The 22492-nt window shown below is 39.1% G+C and overlaps 1 protein-coding gene across 1 annotated transcript; it reads left to right on the top strand.

Annotated features, from left to right (window-relative positions):
• Positions 1-1865: 1865 nt before the first annotated feature.
• prrt3 (proline-rich transmembrane protein 3) lies at positions 1866-21767 on the top strand. Its single transcript, XM_015383753.1, has 4 exons — positions 1866-2055; positions 10112-10929; positions 12026-12334; positions 17662-21767. Exons 2-4 carry the CDS (start codon positions 10176-10178, stop codon positions 19650-19652), a joined length of 3054 nt encoding a protein of 1017 aa, XP_015239239.1. The 5' UTR covers positions 1866-2055; positions 10112-10175; the 3' UTR covers positions 19653-21767.
• Positions 21768-22492: the final 725 nt, after the last annotated feature.

Genomic DNA, 22492 nt, shown 5'->3' with positions numbered 1-22492 from the left:
ATAGCTTTATTATAATTCATGCAGGCAGTATTACAGATGGCGCAGTGGGTAGCACTGCCGCCTTGCAGCAAGAAGGTTCTGGGTCTTTCTACATGGAGTTTGCATTTTCTCCCGGAGCATGCATGGGTTTTCTCTGGGTACTCCGGCTTCCTCCCACAGTCCAAAAACATGACAGTTAGGTTAGTTGGCTTCTCTAAATTCTCTCCTTTTTGTCTCTGTGTTGCCTTTCGATGGACTGAGGACCTTTCCAGGGTATACCCTGCCTCTTGCCCCTAGACAGCTGGAGATGGGCCCCAGCACCCCTCGCCACCCCACTTGGGATTAAATGTGTAAGAAAATGGATGGATGGAGTATTACAGATTGTATGGACACTGCAATGTAAGTAGAACAGGAAAGGAAAAACTGGAAAAAAAAGAAAAAAAGAAAGAAAGATGAGATATAAGGGGAGATAACGATAAAACCTCTTCAGTCTGCTTCATCGCCTGCAAAGAGATGTAAAAAGAACAGCACAACCAACGGATATAGTATAAGAGATACAATAAAGTAACACCTTGATACTATCGGTGAAGTTTAAGTAGTATTATTTAATCTGACTTGTAGGAGCTGTTTTTCACGGAAGCCGAGAGTGGTCGTGTACCTAAGATACTTTTTTACAGTGGTTTTCTAGAGAAAATAAGTTAATTTTCTCATTATCTAAAGATAATGTAAGCCGTTTTCTCGTGATAACGAGGTGATAGTTTTCTCATTAAAAAGCTGTTTTCTTGTGATATCGAGATGATTGGTGTTTATTAAAACTGATTACATCATTCAACACGACGACAGCAGGAGAGGATTTATAAGTCATAGCAGTGTGTGTGTAATTCTGTAAATAATCCTGTGTTCAACTTTTAGGTAACGAGACGGCGTTGATGGTTTGATGATTTGCTTCCACTTCTGATTCATCAGCAATTAGACCTATGCCTCCGCTGGCTTAGCGCCAAATGTTTTCTGAACAGCCCTGGTGTTACACCTGTAACAGGTATAAGAGTCATTAACCCCCAAAATGAGTCCTGATTAAATATTTTCATTGAAAAACAGTCATATTTGTTTCTACAGCATTCCATGCAATCCAATCATCCACCACGACCTGACAAGGAGAGAAAAGAAATAGGAAACAAAAAAAATATTATTTGCGCACACATGGTACCGTGTTATGCATAACCACTGGCACAGCAGGCATGGATAGACTGGGAATCAAGGGCTGTTGGCCAGCCTCATTTGTTACTCATACAGGTTAATAATCTCGTTAACTCGAGATATCAGTAACTGTTTTCTCGAGATAATTATCTCGTTATCTCGAGAAAACAATTGTTTGATAAGCCGTGATAACGAGATAGTTATGTTGTTATCTAGAGAAGACAAAGGACCAAAAAAAAGTTGGGTATGACCGCTCTAGGCTTCCGCAGTTTTTCATTCTTTTGCAATGAAAAAACACTGGCCCCACCCCGGCCCCCCTGGTAAATTTGCTCTTCAACCACCCCTGTGTGAGACCATCATTTCTCCCAACAAACTTAAATTATATCCTGGATGTTATTCATAGTTTCAGTCATATTGTATAACATTTCTGCTGTTATTTGTACATGTTGTCTGAACATTTTAAGTTTTCATATATTATTAATAATGTTTGTATTCTCTAATGAACAGTGCACATGTATTCTATGGCAGTGTGTATGTACAGGTAGATGAATGATACTCCTTCAGTCTTCGTCAGCTGTTGCGTAAGAGCCGTATCAGGCTGTCGGTTGGTAGGTAAGGCAGTCGTGCTTATCCGCTCGTGAGAAAAAAAAAGTGAGAGGGCGGGTGCGATGTGGAGAGAGATGAAGAGGACGGAGGGGGCGGATATCTCCTCAGTAGCTCGTGGTTCGGGATAAGGCGGCGGCAGTAGAGGACAGCTGAAATCAGAGGAGCTTAAATCTAAGCGAGGAGGACCTTATTCTCCACCATTATCACCTCAGGTGTTAACCCTCCAGCTTGCCGCAGCGAACGCCATCGGAGAGGTTCCCAGTTTTGCTGCAGGTAGGTCTTGGAGCCACCGACAGTTGCGTAGCAGCCGCTATGCAGGGATCCACTGCGCATTGACGCAGTGACGCTGCGTTCACCTGAGCCGCGCGACTCACCGTTCAGGTTCAGGTTCACACGCCAGGGTTTCACTCAGCCTGGATTGATTATTTATTCATTTTTTCATATTAATCTGATCTCCTAATTAGCTGTAGCCGAATCTCCATCCCAAAGGGCGATGAGGAAAGGCTCAGACAATTTTCCAGCGTTTGTTGTGCCGCAGAAGCGCCGCGCTGTAACGTCACCTGAGCGCTCCAGTATTAGTGCAAAGTTAGGAACACCTTCCAAAGTCTAAAACAACTGTTTTTGGTTCGATAGAAGGAAATCAATCGTTAGTGTTTATTTTTAGTCACATTATTAATTAATTGATTTGCTTTAAAAAAAGGACAGTGTATAATCATGGAGGATCAGAAGTGCTTTAATGCAATAAATCAACAATCCTATAACTATAACATGGATTTAGACTACAATAATTATTTGTCATTGATTATCTGGTTTTATATATATATATAAATTAGGTGATTTCATGCAGACCAGGGCTTTTCCTCATCTGTCATTATTTGCAATCAGAGACAAGGGGCAGGGCTACCATTACCATAGTCAAATTTATTGGTCTGAAGCAGATGTTTTGGGTCTTTTTAAACCATTTATGTGGACACTTTAACCCACAAAGGTCAACATTTTGGCAGATTCTTCTTTTTTAATTATATAATCCTTTTAGACAACATTTAAATGTTATCCATGCTTAGTATTATTTTATTTTATTTGTTTGCACAGTTCTGGCCATGTGATCGAATAAGAATCTCTTTACTTTAAATGTATCTTATGACAATCCCTGTTTGGATACGATTTAATTTCATTCATTTGGAGCTTTTAATTAGACTGAATGAAATATGAAGCAAAAGATCTTACACTGAGCAGTTTTATAGTCCACTGAAAAATGGGAGAGTCCTGACAGATGTCCTTAACTTGAAAGACAACCAGCCTACTGTAAAAGATTTTTAAGAGGTTAGGTAACATTTACCAGCTGTTTTGAAAGAATTTCAACTGATATTGCAAGTAGAGCAAAACTGAAAGGGTGTAAACAGGACAAGGATGACTTGTGACTATACCTCAGTACTGATTGTCATATGCAAGGTTAATTTCACTGTCTTAATAGTTTGAAAGACATTTTCTCTAGCAGGAAAAACAGATAATAGTTTTGTTTTTTTTGACAGGAGATATAGTAAACTGCCTGGAACAGAAATGCTAAATATGCAATGAAAAAAATGTTATTTTTTCTAAGAGAATAAGTTACAGGCAGTCGTAAGGGTGCAGATTCATAAAATGATATCAATTTAAAAAAAAATAAAGAAAGAACATGCATCATAACGTTAAACTTTTAACAAAAGAATAAGGTTATAGATTTCTTGAAATTATTAATCATTAACAAAAAGCAGCAAACATTTTAATCAAGTTCTTTTATGGCTGAAATATGGACTAAGTTTGGGATTTTTTTTAGCTAACACTTCATTTACAGACAAGTTGTAGTAAGTTTATTGCATCCAGCTGCAACAGTGTTAGATTCTGGGTTTTAAGCAGAGCTGTGGTTAACTTTCTGTAGTCTGCAAAGTTTATGACTTACGATGCCTGTAATTTGTGTGACAGAAAGTGTTTTGTGGCTTAGCGGGATGTAAGAGTTGTCTCAATAATAAAGCAGCTATCTTTCAGGGTGGGTTTTTGGTAAGAAATGTAGGAGCTAATTAAAAGATTTCAGAGTTTCTGCTGAACTTTAAATGGTTTACAAATCATATCATTTGACTTAATTATGCCTCCAGTATATTTTGATTCAAATTAATAACCTTTTTTATGAGTTTAAGACATAAAAGAGAATAAAAGAGGAGAAATTTACAACCGATTCCAATGATAAGGGGAGATGTTGAGAATCAAAGGGTTGAAGGTTTATTCTCATGCATTTCCGCATGTATCTCTATGACCGTCTATTGCTCTCTATTAAAGTTGGTTAATTATTTGGTTGAAAAATAAAAAAAATGGGGAAAGATGGTAGTGTCAGGTAAATGGAAAATCAGCTGATTCTGCCCTTAAAGCCTTTTGTCTGTGATTTTGTCTGATCACTAACATTAGAGGAGCTTTGATTTTTGTCACCTTTAACTGGAAAATCCTCCTCAGCAGTGATCGAAAACATATGTACAGTAACTGTTTCTGATGACTGTTCTTGCATCTTCTGTGTGGGCGATTACTTTTTTGACTCCGCCCAACCTTCCCTACAGAGGCACACACACGGCACAGAGAGGGGTCTTTACATGGATGGGTTCGGTCTGACGCATCTAGAAGTGTCATATGATCTCACCTGGAAAACTTTCTGGAAAACCAATTTTTCCAGGTTAAGAGCTCAAGTGTCCTGCACTTGATCCTGCAGTGAAAGTTAATAAATAGATGGAAGGGTCTGTTTTTCTTATGTGATTTTTTTTTGTGGCAGTTAGATGATACAGTGGATGCTGCTTGCAAAATGTGTTTGTTCAACATGTGGAAATTTGTAACTGTAAAGCAGCGACCTCCCCTGTGACTCACATTCCAACACAACCACACATACTCCTTCTTTCCCTTTTCTTCCTGTTTCTCACATGCCCAAATATTCACATACATTCACTTCCTAACTCTCCAGCCTCTCCACGTCCAGGATGCAGTACAAACAAGCTACACATCAAATCTGGCTGTTTGGTAAGCAGCCATGCAATACAGCCAGAAGCACATTGACACTCGGCATTACATCTACATTTCTGTCTTTGTATTTCCTAAAATAATTAAGGACATCTTTACAGTCCTTTTTACTTACATCGTGCTCCGTGTTTCTGCTAAAAGACTCTTTATTTTCTATAGCTTGAGTCTCAGTTTCTTTTTTTATATATATATATTTACTCCCTTTGCACATTTTTTCCTTCCATTACTCACAAATTTTCCTGTACACTTTCTGAGAGCTGCCTTTATACTGACTAAAGAAATCAGTTCATGCATGCAGACACATGTGCTTCATCCCCATATGTTGTTTTCCTTTTGATAAGGTGAGAACATTGAATAATATTTATTCTTATTAATTGCCTGGTCTTCATTTATCATATTTAATGTGTTTCTACAGCAAAAAAGCATGTTCTTTATTAATAGTATACAAAATAATAATGATGTTCACAGTATGAGTAGCATGGATTAAGCAGTTACCATTTTGATATGTACTGACTGAATGTTTACACAGGAGTTGGTATGAGCTCCCCTGTGTTATAACGATATGTACAAATACCAGATTTTGCTTTGAGACTGAAAATAAATTTAAATAGGGACTGAAAATGAAACAAAAATATGGAACATGCTATATAAAGCTCTTCAGTAAAACAAAAATTAAAAAACAGTAATCCTTAAAACTGTAAAAAATAACAGTTTATTTAAAACCGCGTATGTTGGCCGCTTAACCCAGGAGGGTCTTTACTATAACTGAACTGCCATTTTAGTGATAATTTTAGCACTTATTTTGTTATTTGGATTTTAACACAAACTTGACATTAGAACAGCCAGGCTACAGCATCATGAAAACAGACGAGCCACTTGTAAAGTGTAGTTTTAAAACCATAGTACCTCAATAAGAGGGACAGTTGAGCTCTTTTAGTTGCAATGGCAAAATTGGTTGTTTTTTTTAAATCCTTTTTCACAATATTTCTGAAGTGATTTGTTTGTCTGTCTTTGAATTAAATCATAAGTGTTAAGTCTTTAAGGCAGCTGACCGGCTGTGTGCAGCAACGTTACTGCATATCAAAGACCACTCCAACCACCGTGGTGCTTTCCTTAGAGTCCTCTTAAACTCACTTAACACCAAAAGAAACATTGTGTTGTAGAAAGGTTAAGCAGTTCTGAAAGCATTGATTTAAAAAAAAAAAGCATGTTGTACCTTGGTGCTTGTTACTAGCTAATGCCTCACATGAGCCTAAGCATTAATGTTTTAGTTCTTGATTTTATTGGGCTTTAACCATTACAGTCAAATAAAAACATACGGTACATTGTTTTAATTCAGCTACATAAAGTATGTAATTCTTGAAAAAGGGACAAACTCTTTAAAGTACTGGGAAACTTCAATAAATCATTTGGTTTCACAAATGAAATATTTTAACAAAAACCTTCAACATAATTTACTTAATTGTACTTCTTGGAAATGTTACCTGTTAAAATCTGAAATGGCACTTTAAAGAATACAATAAATCTGTATCCTCCAGAAAAACCCTGATTGGTGCATTTCTTTTCTTTTTTTTTTTAATTGGTAAGAAAATAAAACGTATGACTACTACTACAACTCATGAAGAAAGTACATCCGTGTAAATTTTTTATATCAATATTGAAAAATGTAATACCTTAGTGCTCTTTGCTCGTTTTTTTACACAGTTAAGATTAAAATAAATGAAATTTGAATCATCCTGATGCATGTTTTCTGTTCAAGAATTTGGCCTGTTATTGCTGCAGCTGTAGTTCCAATGTACCCAATTTAAGGAACAGAACCAAAACAGTACTAATCTTTGACGAATGAAAATAAGCCTGGACCCTTGATAGAATGACACAGAGGTCAGGGAAACAGCAGGCAGTCACCAAATTGCCATCTGCAATTGCCAAATTGCATTTTAATCAGGAACCATCTGATCAATTACTACGTAAACAAGATTCCAGCTATGACTGGCTCTTGTGTTCGTCAGTACTCTATGTACTCTGTGCCTAGAAAACTTAATGGCGCGCACAACCACACAAGAAATCTAAACCATACTATTGATGACAGGCATTTGGATCAGCCTTAGTAAAGCAGAGTTATCCAAGTCGGTGCACAGAGAGAAGAATCGATCAAATCAGTGGAAACGTTCCCCTGCCAGACTGTCTGGATTCTGGAAAAGAGAGTATGAATTTTTTTCAGGAAAAAGGGAGTTCCTGCAGAAACCTCACTGTGTGTGCCCCACCCACATCCAACCCAACCATTCCCATATGCACACATACACATACACACACACCTCCCAGGTTTCTTCTGGAAAGTTTGTGCGTTCACTCGTCATATTAATGCATGAGTTTGCAGACATGACATCACTGCTGCAGCGATTAACTGATTAGTAGCAGCTGCTGGTACATTTACTCATGTTGTATAACAATCAGGTCCATACCGTGAGTTTATAGTAATCTTCAGATTGCTGCCTGCTACTGTACAGCTGGATATTGGCGACGGGCATTTCCTGCAAACAAGGCAAGCATTGTGCCAGAGAGAGTGACGACATGCAGACAACATGCTCACCACATTACATTTCAAATGCAGAGTGAAGTGTTCAGGCCCCCTCTCCCAAGGGCTTTAGAAGATAAAAATACTCAGGCCGTGCACCCATCTGCTGTCCCCCCTGCAAACGGTCTCAGAGGAACATAACTTCTATTTGTGAGTCTATGTGTGTGTGTGTGTGTGTGTGTATTTTAGTCATCGTTTAAGGGATTCTGGCTGCAGCATGCACAGATGTGTCAAAGACGCGAGAATGAATGATGTTTACTCAACGGTTTGCTGAAACAGACAGGAAAGGCTAATGTTTTTGCAAAAGGATTTTTAACCATTTTTCTTTCAAATTCAAACAATTTGAAAGAGCTGTGCCTCAAACTGAATTTTCTCTATTTATATCAGTCCAGTGGACCAAAACATTCCCGTTGCTTCTGCTATGTTTAGGTTCTGGATCATGTGAGCAACTGAATCTTTACTAAATCTTACTTGGTTAAACTCAACAATTATTATTTGTTGCATGTGCATATTCCAATATTTCTGCACATAATCTTGCACTGAAATAATTTAGATCTTGCTAGAAGAATTGTATCAAACTCCATTACCAAATTACTGCTTGTTATGAAGCAGCTTCTCTTTTTATTTTACATTACTTCCTTGACAGAATTGATCAAACCTGTTCAACCTGTAGCTATAGTTTCCATGTGATTACCTCACTTTTATGACCTCTCATCTTCTTTTGTTTTTGTCCGTTTTTAGTCATGGGTTGATCCCATTATCCTATCTTCTGTACTATATTGCTTCTCTTGGTCCTAATTGTATCACTGAAACCCTCACCGATTGCCTCGTTGTGACCTCTATTGTCAGCCTCATCACATCAAGCCTCTTTCACCTTCTCTGCCTCTCCATCTTTACTTTCTCTCCCTATTCCTAGTCTTTTCTAAAAATTGCCCCCATGTTTCTAAATTCTTGTTTTGCCTCCCTGCTTTTTTTTTATTCTGTCTCTCTTCAATATGGATTTTATTTACCTTACTGAGCTGTGTAGCTTTAAAAAGTTGTAGTAGAAGAAATGAAAAACAGGATGCCATGATTGAAAATGATAGAAAATGTGGTTGCTGAAATGAGAAAAAAATATAAACATTCAGGCTACTGTGAGTGGGTGGAGAGTGAGATATTCTAACACTTGTATTCCTGTGTGGACTATTTTTCACTACTTGTTATTGTTGTCTTAAAGCATATGCAGTTCTATGAATATTCTCTAAACAAGAGGTTTACATTTTCTAAGCATTTGTTAAGAATTTCAAGATGGATTATTCTTGTATACACATAGTGGCTCAAACACGTTTTCCATTTATTGACACATTTCCTCACACCTTAAGGCTGTTTAAGAGCCTTGGATGCATGTGCAAATCCTGGTGTGTAACTGCAGTAACATTGCTGAGGTCTTATCATCATGGATTTGAATGGAAGCAGGGTGAGTCATTCGCAGCAGAATAAAATCTCCCATAGGTCCTGATTTCTATTTTCTGAATCCCCCCATCTTCTGGTTTAGCTGAAGTTGTAGTTTGTGCCAGATTTGTTCCCAGAGGTTACCTCCCACTCTGAGTCGTCTGGAGAAAATGATGTTGAAGAATGGTGTTGAGGGATTTAACTAGCAGCTGTTTGGTTAGAACACTTACACAATCCTCAGGTGTCTGGGGGAAGCAGTTTCATGTCACCTGGCTCCTGCCCTCATGACTCAGATAGCTTCCAAAGAAGCCCTCCTACTAAGAAGGAACCGCACAAAAGACATGTGGTGAAGAAAATCTTAATATTTTCCAGAAGACATTTCCAGGCACAATATGATGAAAAAGTTATTTTACCCATCTGTCATCAAAATAAAACCATCTGTGACTCCCATCATTTCGATTTGGTCTATCATTTTATCATTGGAATTGCATAGACGACCTATTTTCAGGGGTACATTTTAAAAATAAATTGTACTGATAGTAATGTTGAATTCCTTTACACAGTAAAATAAACAGACAAACTTAAAAAATGACACTTTGATGGTGGCAGTTTGGGAATAAAAAGAAGATCTTATCTTGAATTATTGCAACACTGCAGTTGACTGCACTTTTTTGAACTCTTGTAAAGGTTTTTTTCGAGGGCAGAGGTAAATGGGGAGGTGTTAAACTGTCTTATAAATCAAAGTAAGGCTTAGCAAGAAGAGATTGATTCCCTAAGTCGGGGTTGTGACCCCTCTTGGGGTCCTTGATCAACTTGTATGGGGTCTTGAGGTCCACTAGAGAAATTAAACTATGCAATAAAAATTTATTTTAAAGTGCTTAAAGATAAGAAATCATTACTTAAAAATGGACAGAACTTTCTAATATAATAGCACTTTTATTTTTATTTAGTTTATAGAAGCTTTTGTACGTTAAGGTAGGTTGGGTTGTGTATTGACTCTAGTATCATTTTGTAGTATCTAAGTCAGACAGGTGCCATGACAGAAACTAAAAGCTCCAAACAATGTGGAAAATTTAAGCATCATTGCTGACCACTCTTAAGCCTTTCTTTTATCTGCTGAGAATTATTCCCTCTGTAAAAAAAAGATTGGATATATTTTTCTTTACTTCTTTAAGTAGGGCATTATACTTTTGCGGGAAATACGTACACAGGATACGTCTTTATTCACCTGATTCAGGAATATTTTCTGCTAAGTAATGGTGTATTCTTTTTTTTTTTCTCCAACAGTGGAAGAATGGTGTGACAAATAGGCCAGGAATCCCAGAAGGACAATTTTACTTCCTTTTTGAATATGGCTCCCAAGTCATTCCTGTTCCAGGCTTTGGTTCTCCTTTTCTTCAAGTTTTCTGCTACACAGACCATCATCGGTTCCTCCCCCTCCTTCACAGCCCTTAATCTGCCAAGTAACTCCCCTTCACCTACCAAGCAGACCATTAGATTCTGGCCTTCTTTGCCCCCAAGAGGGCGCAGTGATGTTCCCATTAGAGTAACAATCCGGGAGAGGTTTACAGTTTTGAATGCGGTGGAACAGGGTCAAAGAATGATCCATCCAACCACACAGTTCAACCCATCTTTAATATTTACACTGCCTCCACAGAATCTCAGCAGGGGGCACATTTCAACCCACCCAACTGCTTCAAGGCCCAGGACTGACACAGCCAGTTTGGCATTGAGAAGAGCTTTAAAAAGGGAAGAAGCTTTCACAAAAGGCCCAACCCCACCTTTACCCACTTTGGCGTCCCTTGGAGGGCGTTCAGAAAAGAGATCAAACACAGACACAGAGGATGGTGATTCACAAGGGCTGGGATCAGGCAGAGCTCCAACAGAGACATCAGAGAAGGTGAAACCAACTGTTCTTCAGCCAACAGATGCTGAGGAAATGGCTCAATATCGACCACAGGCACAGACCATGGTCTCCGATGTAACGAATGAAGAAACTCCATCCCTGGAGGATCAGAATGACAAGACTCACCTATTTGGGTTGACAACAACCAGTGTAACAACTACAACAGCACAACAAATGACTAAGACAGCAGAATTAACTGGTAAGATATTCAATGGTCAAACAAACCTTTACACCCACCTGGCTTTTGATGTTCCCTCTTTGCTACCAAATAGGCCGCTTTAAGCTGTAGACTCTAGTTGACCGGTTGTGTAATTTGGTGCTTATACATTAGAAAAAGAGGAGGTCTGAGCCATCAGGAAAGACCTAGTTCATGCTGACCAGTTTAAGGGTAGACAGTGGAACATGAAAGAATATATGATGCAGTGTTTTCACTTTTCTGGTTCAGCTAGGATTTACATCTCCTTAAAGCCGGGCATATACTGTGTGATTTTTTTCAATTGTTTTACGCAGCTACAGCTCACACTGTACGACGAAATTGCAGGGTTTCATAGTACAGTGTTAGTTCACAGCTCACGATGTATGTGCAGCCTGACGCTCTGATGCGATCTACCTGCTCACACTCTACGTCTAAAAACCACGTCGGACTCAGCTCCGCACTGAGATGGCGCTACTAAGACTCGTCTATCCGAAAGCCAAAAGATTAGAAGAGGCATAGGAAGCTCACTAGAGTGAAACATGCTGCAAATGTGGCTACTACGGTCGGTCCATTTTACAGAAATAATTCCATTTCATTAGTACCCCGCCATGCTTCTGTGTTTTCATCTGACAGGAAGAAGAAGAAGAAGAATCGTTGTTTGCGCATGCCCACTGAGCGATTTGCCCACGACGCCCGACTGCAAATCAAACATGTGATTTTCTCCCGAACTCACTATTCCTGATCGGAGGGGGGGAGGGGGGGGAGGGGGTCGTGAGAGGCTGATCGCCCCCTGTTACCCCCTGTACACTACACAACGCACGATCAGGCTGAAAAATTAAAAAATTCTTGCAAGACTGGACAGTCGGCCTGAAAAAGGCAAAAAAAGCACAAAGTGTAAGCCCGGCTTAACTAGTGAGTTGGATCAAATTTCACAAGTCACCCTTAACTAACTACCAGAGGAATGGCCACTTATGACAATGGCTTCTGAAAACTAGAAAAACATAGTAATGCGACTTGATGTTGGTGTTTAATGTAATTTTGGAGTTGAAATTAAATGTAACTAAAAAAAATTTCGAATATGTTTCTCTTCCATTTCTAGGTAAAGTTGCTGCTGATCCTTCCTCCACTGACAGATTTCAGCCAAAGCAGGCCTCCGATGCCGTGACATCTCCCAAACCCACATCTAGCTCTGCTGATAAACCGCCACAGATTGCAGAACAACCTGTCACCATCAAAAGCCAAGTGGGTCCAAATCCAAACATTTCAATGGAACAAGAAACCCACACGTCTACAAGTGCTCTTCCAGCTACTACTCTAGAGGCTGGCTCGACAGCTCCAACTCAAAGCATCAAAACAGCAGAAAAGGGGAGAAATACATTGAGTACTACTGTGCAGTCACCAAGGAGAGGTAAGAAAAAAGAAGCCTGTGTTCTGCCATGACCACTTTCAGAATTTCCTCTGATCATTTAGAGAATAATTATTTATACAGCTGGGAGTTTTTTTCTTTTTCTTTTTTTTTTTTTGGAAACGGGCTTTAAAGGAGCAACAAAGGAGAGAAGATTTTCCATAGAAATAGAAGCTTAAGTTGTGAGGAGTCAAAACAGTTGAAAGCATGAACAGGAGGTTAGAATAAGTGGGTGTGAGGGATAACAGGAAAACAAATTGTAAAGGGAGCAAGGAAGCAAATAAGGTCTGAGAGAAGTAATGCCAATGTGACGGTGAAACTGGTAGAAGAAAGATGCTGAGAACAGAGTGGGGATGAAATCCAGACGAAAACAAAAGATGAAGGGAGCCAAGACAGGGAAAAATAAACAGAGAAAGGAAAGCATTACATATGGAGCACAAAAGTCAGTCATAGCACATTTAAAGGGAAGCATTACTGTGAACATAACCATGCTTTTGTTAGCCTGGCATTTTTACAGCTGCTTTTTAGCTTGAAGTTCAGCACAGTCAGAATCAGTGTCCCCCTTCCAAAGCCATATTAGGAATTGAGAGCAGCACCGCATAGCATCAAAGGAACAACACACAGGTCAGCTTGAGGCACTGGAGCATGAAATAAATATTCTAGATGTCTTTTTATCTTTTAATGGGAACGACAAAATATGAATGATAAACATAAAACATGGTAACTTTGATTAAAGCCGGGCATACGCTGTACGATTTTTTTTTCCCTTTTCAGGCTGACTTTCCAGTCGTGCGAAAATTTTTCAATCGGGCCGACTTTCAGCCTGATCGTGTGTCTTGTAGTATACAGGGGGTTACGAAGGGCGATCAGCCTCTCACGACCACCTTCCGATCAGGAATCGTGAGGCTGGGAGAAAATTAAACACGTTTGAAATTCAGTCGGCCATCATATGTTGGTCTTGGGCAAATCACTTAGTGGGCATGCACAAACAAGGATTCTTCTTCTTCCTCTCAGATGAAAACACAGAAGCGGGGTGCTAGTGAAACGGAATTATTTCTGTAAACATTACAGACCGTAGTCGCCACGTTTGCTTGGCCATGTTTTTGTCCAAATACATCGTCGGCTTTTCTTTTTATGGCTTTCAGCCAGAAAATTGCACTAACAGCCAAGGCAGCGCGTTTCACTCTAGTGAGCTTCCAATTTCTCTTTTACTCGTTTGTTTTCTGGATAGACAAGTCCGAGTAGCGCCATCTCACTGTGGAGCTAAATCCGACAGTGTGAGCAGGTAGATCGCATCAGCGCGCCGGGATAAACATACATCGTGAGCTGTGAACTCACACTGTACGACGCAACCCTGCGGTTTCGTCGTCAAGTGTGAGCTTTAGCAGCGTGCAACGATTGAAAAAAATTAAGAGTGTATGCCCGGCTTAAGTCCAACACACCTGAATCAAATGGCTGTTACCTCATGTTAAAGATAGGCTCTGTGGATGCACCTTGAAGCTCTATCTCTCCGGTTCTTTTTCCTGAAAAGAGATAAATCGGAACTAACTCTTTAAATAAAACTTCATAACTTATATGTATTAAATAACCAGGAGACATGACAACAGATTCTGATAGAAATTGTAATGTTACTCAGATCAGAGAAATTCCTCAGAATGTACAGAAGGAAGCTGCTCAACCCTGGGCTCACCTCTCAGGAAGTGGCCCCGATTAACAGTTAAAAAGGCATTTTATACAACTCCAGTCTGCCACATCATCGCATTGTTCATCATACACGTTAGCAGATGAGTAGACATCCATGGCTATATTACACTTTGTTCTTAGCTGAGGGACACCACTCTCAATCCATTTCCAAATCTTTGCCATGTACAGAATGAATATTATAACTGTATATCGGGACAGAATAACTGTTTCAAGTAGATAAACTATTGTGGAAAACATAAGTTCTGACACGCAATAGGCAGCTAATATTAAGGTCTAATAAACTCACACATCATCGATAAAATTTTTCCTAACACTCAGTATGCAGCTGATTTTTTAATAGGGCTGTAAATAATCTAATTACTTGACTAAGGTGTTTTGGATAAACGGCACATCTAAAGTTTGCAGGATGCCGGCTCTCAGAACTAGGATTTACCACCTTTGCTTTATCAGAAAGTTTCCCAAATGTTTCAGCTTTTCACTTCACAAGCAGCAGTGACAGATCTGTGATCATTGGCTCAGTGTATGAACACTTATACCTGATCAGTGAAAATGGTTATAATTGAAACGCAGACAGCATCAATGAGTTGCTTTACTTTTTCTTTAAGCACATTTTTTTTAAATCACTAAGGTATAGCATAAATCCGTTCTGCCAGTCTTAACTTTCTGAAGAGGACCTAAAGACCTCATAGTTGTTGATTGATGAACCACAGTGGCTTTAACAGACATTTAGTATGTGACATATTAACTTTTATTATATTAAAAGAGGAACACCCGTTGATCCTACATGTCTTTACTGTTATGCACATTGTGATACATTGACTTAGAGAAGTTAACAGATAACATTCTCCTTAATTCAGTTTAACCTTTCAAATGTAAAACATCCAGAATCAAATTTTTTCCCCTTATGCTCTAAAATTAAAAATAAAAATTTCAAAATAGCTTATTAGTTGGACTATCCGATTAAGCCTCCCTTTAATCCATTTAGCAAACAATTTCCGCTACTACAATTTTCTTTTAAACAGTAGTAGTATTAATGGTATTTTAGAGTGATGAGTGACACTGATTTAGTTTCTCCACTATGAATATCTCTGTTTTCTGACATTATTGCTTTGATTCGTCGTTCTTGGAACCAAGGGTAAAGTTAAGTATGCCTCTTTCAGCCAGCTGACTGACAGTGTGTAGCAACAAGTGGGAGAGGGGAAGTACGAAGTCACTCTGCTGCACACACTATCTGGTATTTTATTTAAAGGACTTTGAATGAGAGGAGTCATTTGAGTGAGAGGTTTGGGCCTTCATACCAGTAACTGGATAATGGATGGAAAGATTGAATCTCTCCATTTAAGATGTTTCACAATAAGACTTGTTACTATTTCCTTGATGCAAACAATTCTTCTTCAGTGTCATTCTTAAAAAGACTGGAAAGTTGGGAAATATATATTTGTATTTCTTTGTTTAAAATGCTAATTAACCTCAAAACCAGATTAATATCTATTTTCATGAACTCGGAAGTTCTATGTTTAGTTCAATGTTTTTTGTTTCTCCGTAATTAGCAGATGAAAGGCATTTATTAAGATATTGCAGGGATTGCAGCCTCTGAAAGGGGTGTACCATTTTGACCACCTGAATTAGGCATTTAGAAAGAGGTAATGCTGAGAAATGGGAGTGAGGCAAAGTGAAGATTTTTTCCTCAGTTTAGAAACTCACAACATCCATGTTCAGAGCATGACCTAAATCTTATAATAACTGTTTTTTTTCTGAATAAACTAGTACATTTAGCCCAAACTGAAGTAATTATCATATGCAAAAATGTATTAAAAGTCTTTTTAGCATAAGAATCCTTGTCAACAGGTATTGAGCTACAGATCAAAGTCTACAAGATCAAATTAGCTATGAGATCGTGGTAACAGACTTATAATGTTTAAGTGTTATATAGTATTTTGGTGGGTGTCCATATGTTTGACTATGTTTAACAGGGTAATTCATAGTTTTTTTTTTGTTTTTTTTTATTTCCTGGCATGAGAAGAAGTGCTACTTTTAAAGGGAAATCAGAAGGGTTGGGGTAAGCGTAAGTGTGCCCAGCTGTGTAACACAATCGGCACATATGGAATGTGTCTGGATCTCATTCCTGTTTGGAAAAAAAAAGTCTGACGGGAGGAAGTAAAACATACCTTTATGTAAATAAAGAAGCGTGACTGAGATGTGTATGTAGAGCTCTCTTATTTTGTGAGGCCAGGGAGTGTGTCAATGAAAAGAGGGAGAGAACTGTGGGATAAAATGTGTGGGAGTGAACCATTTATCACTCTGTCAGTTTTATTGAGGTCTTCTGCCGGGCAAAGAGAACTTGAAGTGACTAAAGGTTTGAGAGTCTCTCATTCAGTTTTAAAAATGGGTAAAGATGATTTACTATGAGCCCATCTAGAAATATATTTTCAAGTCCCTCTTTCTTTGCATAGTCAGTATGTCTTTTGTTCCTGTTAAAAGCTAAAACTAAAAATCTGAGCACTAAATATGATCATACAACTGGGTGTTTCCGGGTTTTCCAGTTAGATAAGGTGGTAAGCTTTGTGCAAACAGGAACATGAGCCATAATGAGCAAATTAAACAGAGATATGCAAATTTGTCCCATGTGGCAGGCTGGTAGTCTCTGTGTGTGAGCAGAGCTGGCCTGATTCAGATTTATTGTGACACTGTGCTGGGTTGCATTATAAAGATGTTCTTCTTAATTATATAATCCCAGTTAAGCCACGCAGTGACAATGAACTTCAGTTGGGTTTATGAACAAGGTATGATATGAATTTGTCAAATAAGTGCAAAAAAAATATCGGTTTCATTGTTTAATCTTCAGTTATGTGATTCCAGCTCATCAAACGTCCCATTTTTGTGTTTATCTTTGGTGTATCATACAAAATAAAAAAGTTGTTATTGACACAGATGGACAGATTCTGTGGTTTTGATTTTGATTTTTCTCATTTGGCCAATTATAACTCCCTCATATAAGCATGCTAATAAATGGAATGAGCAAGAAAAGTAGTTGAAGCAAATAAGAAATAATTTAGATATTCTTTTAACGTGATGCGGGTATTTGTATTTCTGACAAAAAATTCTATACTTTTAAGTTAAGAGATTTTGTCAAATTGCAACCACAATCTTCCATTTTCCTTAAGTATTTTTCTGTGAAAGATAAATACAAACATTATCAGTGAACAGAAATGTTACCCTTTTTTAAACTTTTTCTTAAATAAATAAAATCGGAATTCCTAATGTCTATATCCCACTAAATAATTTGTTGCTCCCTTTCACAGCTGCAGATTTTGAAGGACAAATACCAATATCAGGGTCATTCATAAACCTGTTGGAGGCATTGGTGAAGGTAAAACTTCACCACAGCCTCAAATATTTTCTCAAAGCAATGCACTTTGGACCATCAGTGGTTCATTTCAGTTGAGTTAACTCACCAAAAGAAAAGGCTTAACAGATGTATTTAATCATGGGGAGCTGAACCCCTCTAGTGGCTCTCGGTGGTACTTCATTATCTTCTTTCACTTGTTCTTTCACTTTTAGATTGTTAGATCTCTCACAGTAGTAGTTTAAAAAATGACTAACCAAAGTCCTGTTCTCCCTTTCAGGGGTCTCTTCACTCTTTACCACCAGTGCCATTCCTGTGATCCGACCCAGATTCGGCCCAACGTACCAGGAAGAGAGGAACCGCTCTCTTCTTCTGGGACATCCTCAACAAGCTCCGCACTCTACTTTTATTCCAGCTCCATCTCAGAGTGGAAATCCCCCTACGAATGGCACACTTCTTCACTGGGGTGATTTGAGCCACACATTGGCTTTTGCATGGGAACTGCATGTCTACGGGACAGCAAGTCTCTTTCTGCTCCTGTTTGCTGGAGCTGCTCTCGGCCTGACTCTGTCCCCCGGAGCTAACTGTCCTCATCGTGGAGCTCTTGGTCTTGCGAATGCTCTGTTATTTCTGGCTGGAGGCCTTAGAGCAGCTCTGTTCTTTATTGACCCTTATGGTACGAGAGGTCTCCTCCCTCGCCCAGCAGTCACAGCCCTCTACAACCTGCCTCTTCACCTGCTGGTATGGGCTCAAGCTTCCCTGGTACTTCTTGCACTAAGGGTACCAGGAATCACTGTTTTACCTTCAACCTTAGAACAACCCCCTTTGGTTGCTGTGCTCACTGTGTTGCAGTGTACACTGCTGTTAGCTGCTGATCTGTTGTCTCCAGCTCTGTCTCCCGTAGTGCCCGTCACCCTACAGGTCCTGTCCTTATGTTGGGGCTTAGGGCTCTCTTTTGGCTATCTTTGCTACGTATTTCCACGTATACGTTGCCCTGCTCTTCCTCATCCTGGTGTTTCTGTAGAGGCTAGGAGGAAAACTTGGACCGGGAGCCAAAGAACAGGTGTGATTCTGGGAAAAGTGCTAGCCATCTGTGCAGTGCTTGGAGCATTGTGCTGTGGCTTGCATGTCCATGCTACCTTGTGGCTCTATGGACTGTTAGGAGACTGGAGACGCTTCAGCTGGGGTTGGTGGTTGGTGCATTTCTGTGCTCGGCTACTGGAACTGACGTGGGGCTTTTTTCTACTTCTCATGGGTTCCTGGGTGTTCTGGAGACCTACGACTTGCCGGGCAAGGGAGGAAGGAGGGCAAGATGGCCACACAGGGAACCTCCCATCTCCTGGTCAGTCGGAAGGCTCCCCTCAAAGGCATACCTGCTGGTCTAAAATAGTGCAGAGTCTGAGAGGAAAACCCTGCAGAAAGTCTGACAGTAATGGTGTTGGAGCAGGAGGAACAGGAGAGATGCCTAACAACTGGGCGGGACAAGAGCGACCTGGAGCTGATATCAGCAAGAGTCTTATTAGGAATCAGGACCATGAGCAGAACTCGGCACAGCTGCGCTCGATCAAAGACAGCAACCACGGACGTAACCACAGGGGCCACTCTGCCGAACGAGGTGTATCTGAAGACTCAACTGGCTCCCTGCTGAGACTGCAGACTTTGGGTCAGCCTCCACAGCGCTCTGTGAGTGGCAGTCTGGATCAGGACAGAGATACATCTCTGTCCTTCTATGAATTTGACCTGCGACCACCCTCCCCCATTAACCTAACTCGCAGCATCGATGAAGCTCTGCACAGAGAACACTTGCTCACAGGAGGGAGTCTGTTCCACCCTGTAATTCAGACTCCTTCTCCGGGCTCTGGGATCAGCCAGGAGCAGTGGCTTCGCAGAAACAGTGACCCTCAGCTGCTTTCTGAGAGCAGTGAAGCCCCAACAGAGTCCTCTATGCCTCTAGGGGGAAGTATTCTCAGCAGCGTACCCAGCAGGCAGGTGACTGCTCCCCCCACGCCATCCCATCAAGGTCACAGGTGGGGTGGGAACGCCATGGCTAGCGTTCCCTCATCGGTGTCCTGCCCGGTGTCGCTTCGTCCCTCCAGGACATCTACAGGGCATCTAGGTGCTGACGATGTGGACGACACGCGGCCGTTTATTACCCCAGACTCTGAAAGGGCAAGAGGGAGAGCAGGGAGACCTGTGGGTTCACGCAGTTACCTGGAGGTGAGCCGACATGACGACTCTGCAAGTTACAGTAGTGAAATTATAGACCTTTGAACCACATGATGGACATTAAGACCAATGACTGCACTTAAGATATTAGATCAGATATAGATCTTCAGATATAGATCTAATTATCATACCCCTTAACGTTGTTTTGGAAGGAGGAACTGGCATCACTGTAGGTAACTTGTGTTAACCTTTAACATAAAATGAGACATTTTGGCACATTTATAAACTCCAGGTCACAACTGGTCACATTTCTGGGACTTTTTTTTCAACCCTGATATTTCCACTGCAAGAGCTGGTTTGTTTATTCCTTGGTACCTAACATTAATGGAAATGGCTTAGAGAAATGGGTTAACCAAACATTCACTTGCTTTGTTTGCTTCAGAAGACGAATCAATTCATTCTCTAACCAAAGCCATTTTTAGAGATGTAGACCTATATTGGAGATTTTACAGGGTTTCTCTTGTGAGGCACAAATTATATCTTGCACATTTCTTGTGTTTTTTGTTCTAAAAACTGATTTTAGGTTTGATAGAAATAAGGCAGACTTCTGCTATTTAACTATTTGAAGTGTTTAAATATTAGAGTAGATCTAGAGTAGCCACTGTGAAGTACTTCCAACTTATGGGTAAAGCGCATTGTAGTGGCAAGTTTGAAAACAAGAGGAAATGGTATTTGTTACGATGCTAATTCCCACAAGCAGAACATAGCAAAAACAATATATTTCTCTCTTTCAGATAAATTTAAACACAAAAGTAAATGTTTCTGAACCCGATATTTTAAAGCACTTATTTTAATGCTAGTCTAAAGACAAACAATAATCAGAATCTCTTAGTTTATACATTATACATACATTTTGACTAAACACAACCATAGTGGATTCTGGACTTTGGGTTAGCTCTTAGCTCTGTAGAAAATTCAGCTTTAGAGGATGCTCTTGTTTATTATGACTGCAACTGGGGAAAATCCAACTTCCAAGAACAACTTTGGCTTCTCTCTTCTGATCTGATCCACATCTGAGTAAAGTCTGAGTAGGCAGGTTTTTACAGGCTGTGTCACAATTGCACATTTCATAAAGTTTGGAGCAGATGTAATCATTTAGAAATTGTAGGGATGGGGACAAAATCCTCAATAATATTTTTGTTGCTGAAAATCTGACCTATTTGTGTTCTTGTTTATTTTTTGTTTTATCCAAAACTCTTGACCAAACACTTTGTGGATGAAGCAGAGGTCAGTCACCATTAGTAATGAAATATGATAAGAAAATAGGTTACAATGTTCAACTCCCCATAAAGATTGTCACAAAGGTCCCATTTATGTCCATGAAATAATTTCTCAGCATAACATTGGTTGTAAATTTTTTTTAGACTTTCTACTGTTTGCTTATGTCATGTAAAAATGTGCCATACATAACCATTACTGCTTCCTATGCTGTTGCTTCTCTAGGGTCTTAGCATTTGTATCATTATGACTCAACAGCAGATTAGAATACGTCTAAGCTCTTATCTTGTTGTTGCTGTTGTACTTGTTTGTTTTGTCTCGTAAGTTAAAGCTGGTTGCATAAAGATGCAGACAGTCACCGGAAACCAGAGATGGCTCACATGCTACTTTGGGTATATGGTGTTATTCCCTAATTAAACTTCCCCTGTGATCTCAGTGCATTTAATTATCTTATACTGCTGCAGAGCAATGCTTGTGGGATCAATAACATTTTTCAATGCCTAAGAGTGCATTTTTTGCAGAATCTGAATCAGATTTTTTAAAGAAATAGTTTCAAAATAATTGAATTATTTGATAATATGCTGCACAGCTTTGCAAGGCTGCAACACACATGACTGGCATGGCTTGAAGAACACCTATATTAGACCTAAGTCAGCAACAAAGCACTTATCTGTATATACTGAAGTATTATACAACTATAGTGTAAAGAAACAATGTCAGGTTATAATGTACAGATTGTCCTTTCTGTTGTTCATGAATAAAGTTGTGTTTGAGACCTAATCTTGTTACTATGAGAGACATTCTAAAGCTGTATTGCTAAAAGCTCAGGTTGGAATCTTTGAGATCTGTCGGCTAAACTCAATTTCTATCAGAAATTGAGTTTATAGGTGATCCGCAATGCAGTTTTTAGTCTCTAGTCTTCTTTGAAACTTAAAATTTCACTTTAAGTAAAAAAAAAAAAAAAAGGAAAAAAAGAAAGAAAAAGAAGCTATTTTATTTTCTAATAATTTAAAGAAGTTATAGAAGTGCCCGTTTTGGACTTTTTTTTAACCCCCAAACTGACTGATAGCTGAAATTTTTCGAATGATTTGGTGCCTTCGGCTGTACTGCAAAATAGGTGAAAAATGTCAACAATAAAAAAACACCCACTTTGGCAACTTTCTTACAGTATAATTACTGTAAATCAAGGTTATTAAAAAATTCAATAAGTCAATAAACGCCTAGCTTTTCAAATTATATCTAATTTTAATTCAACTATTTAAAAAGTATCTGCATATAATAATAAAGTTTGTTCTTTGACTGAAAGCGTTCATCTGGTGTTGAACCTCAAGACAATTTGGGGTATAAAGAAAGCCAGATTAAGAAAAATAAGCTTACTCTTTATTTTTGGCTTTGTTTTGTCAATATGTCTTCAAAAGTGTACATCTATTAAGTGTTCTAATAAAAGTTTGTGGAAAAATACTTTTAAAGACAGGATTTTCCCTACATGCATTCATCTGAGTGTTGGAAACTAATTTTAAAGGGTAAAAAAAAAGCTTGATTTATAACTTTAAACATGAGTTAAAAAAGGATTCCAACCTGAGTGTGGATGCAGCTCATGAGCTGTGCTGATGACGAGGAGAAAGTTGTGAGGTAAACTTGGCTGAACTGAGATATTTAAAGGACCT

Source organism: Cyprinodon variegatus, unplaced genomic scaffold (genome assembly GCF_000732505.1).
Source record: "Cyprinodon variegatus isolate N-32 unplaced genomic scaffold, C_variegatus-1.0 Scaffold293, whole genome shotgun sequence".
Lineage (NCBI taxonomy): Eukaryota > Metazoa > Chordata > Actinopteri > Cyprinodontiformes > Cyprinodontidae > Cyprinodon > Cyprinodon variegatus.
This window is presented reverse-complemented; position numbering and strand designations above follow the sequence as displayed.

Bases quoted from the DNA above. Each gene is read 5' to 3' on its own strand.
- prrt3 (XM_015383753.1), top strand. From the start codon at position 10,176: ATGGCTCCCAAGTCATTCCTGTTCCAGGCTTTGGTTCTCCTTTTCTTC. The intron at 10,930-12,025 runs GTAAGATATTCA...TTCCATTTCTAG, and splicing joins TAAGACAGCAGAATTAACTG to GTAAAGTTGCTGCTGATCCT. The intron at 12,335-17,661 runs GTAAGAAAAAAG...TCTCCCTTTCAG, and splicing joins TGTGCAGTCACCAAGGAGAG to GGGTCTCTTCACTCTTTACC.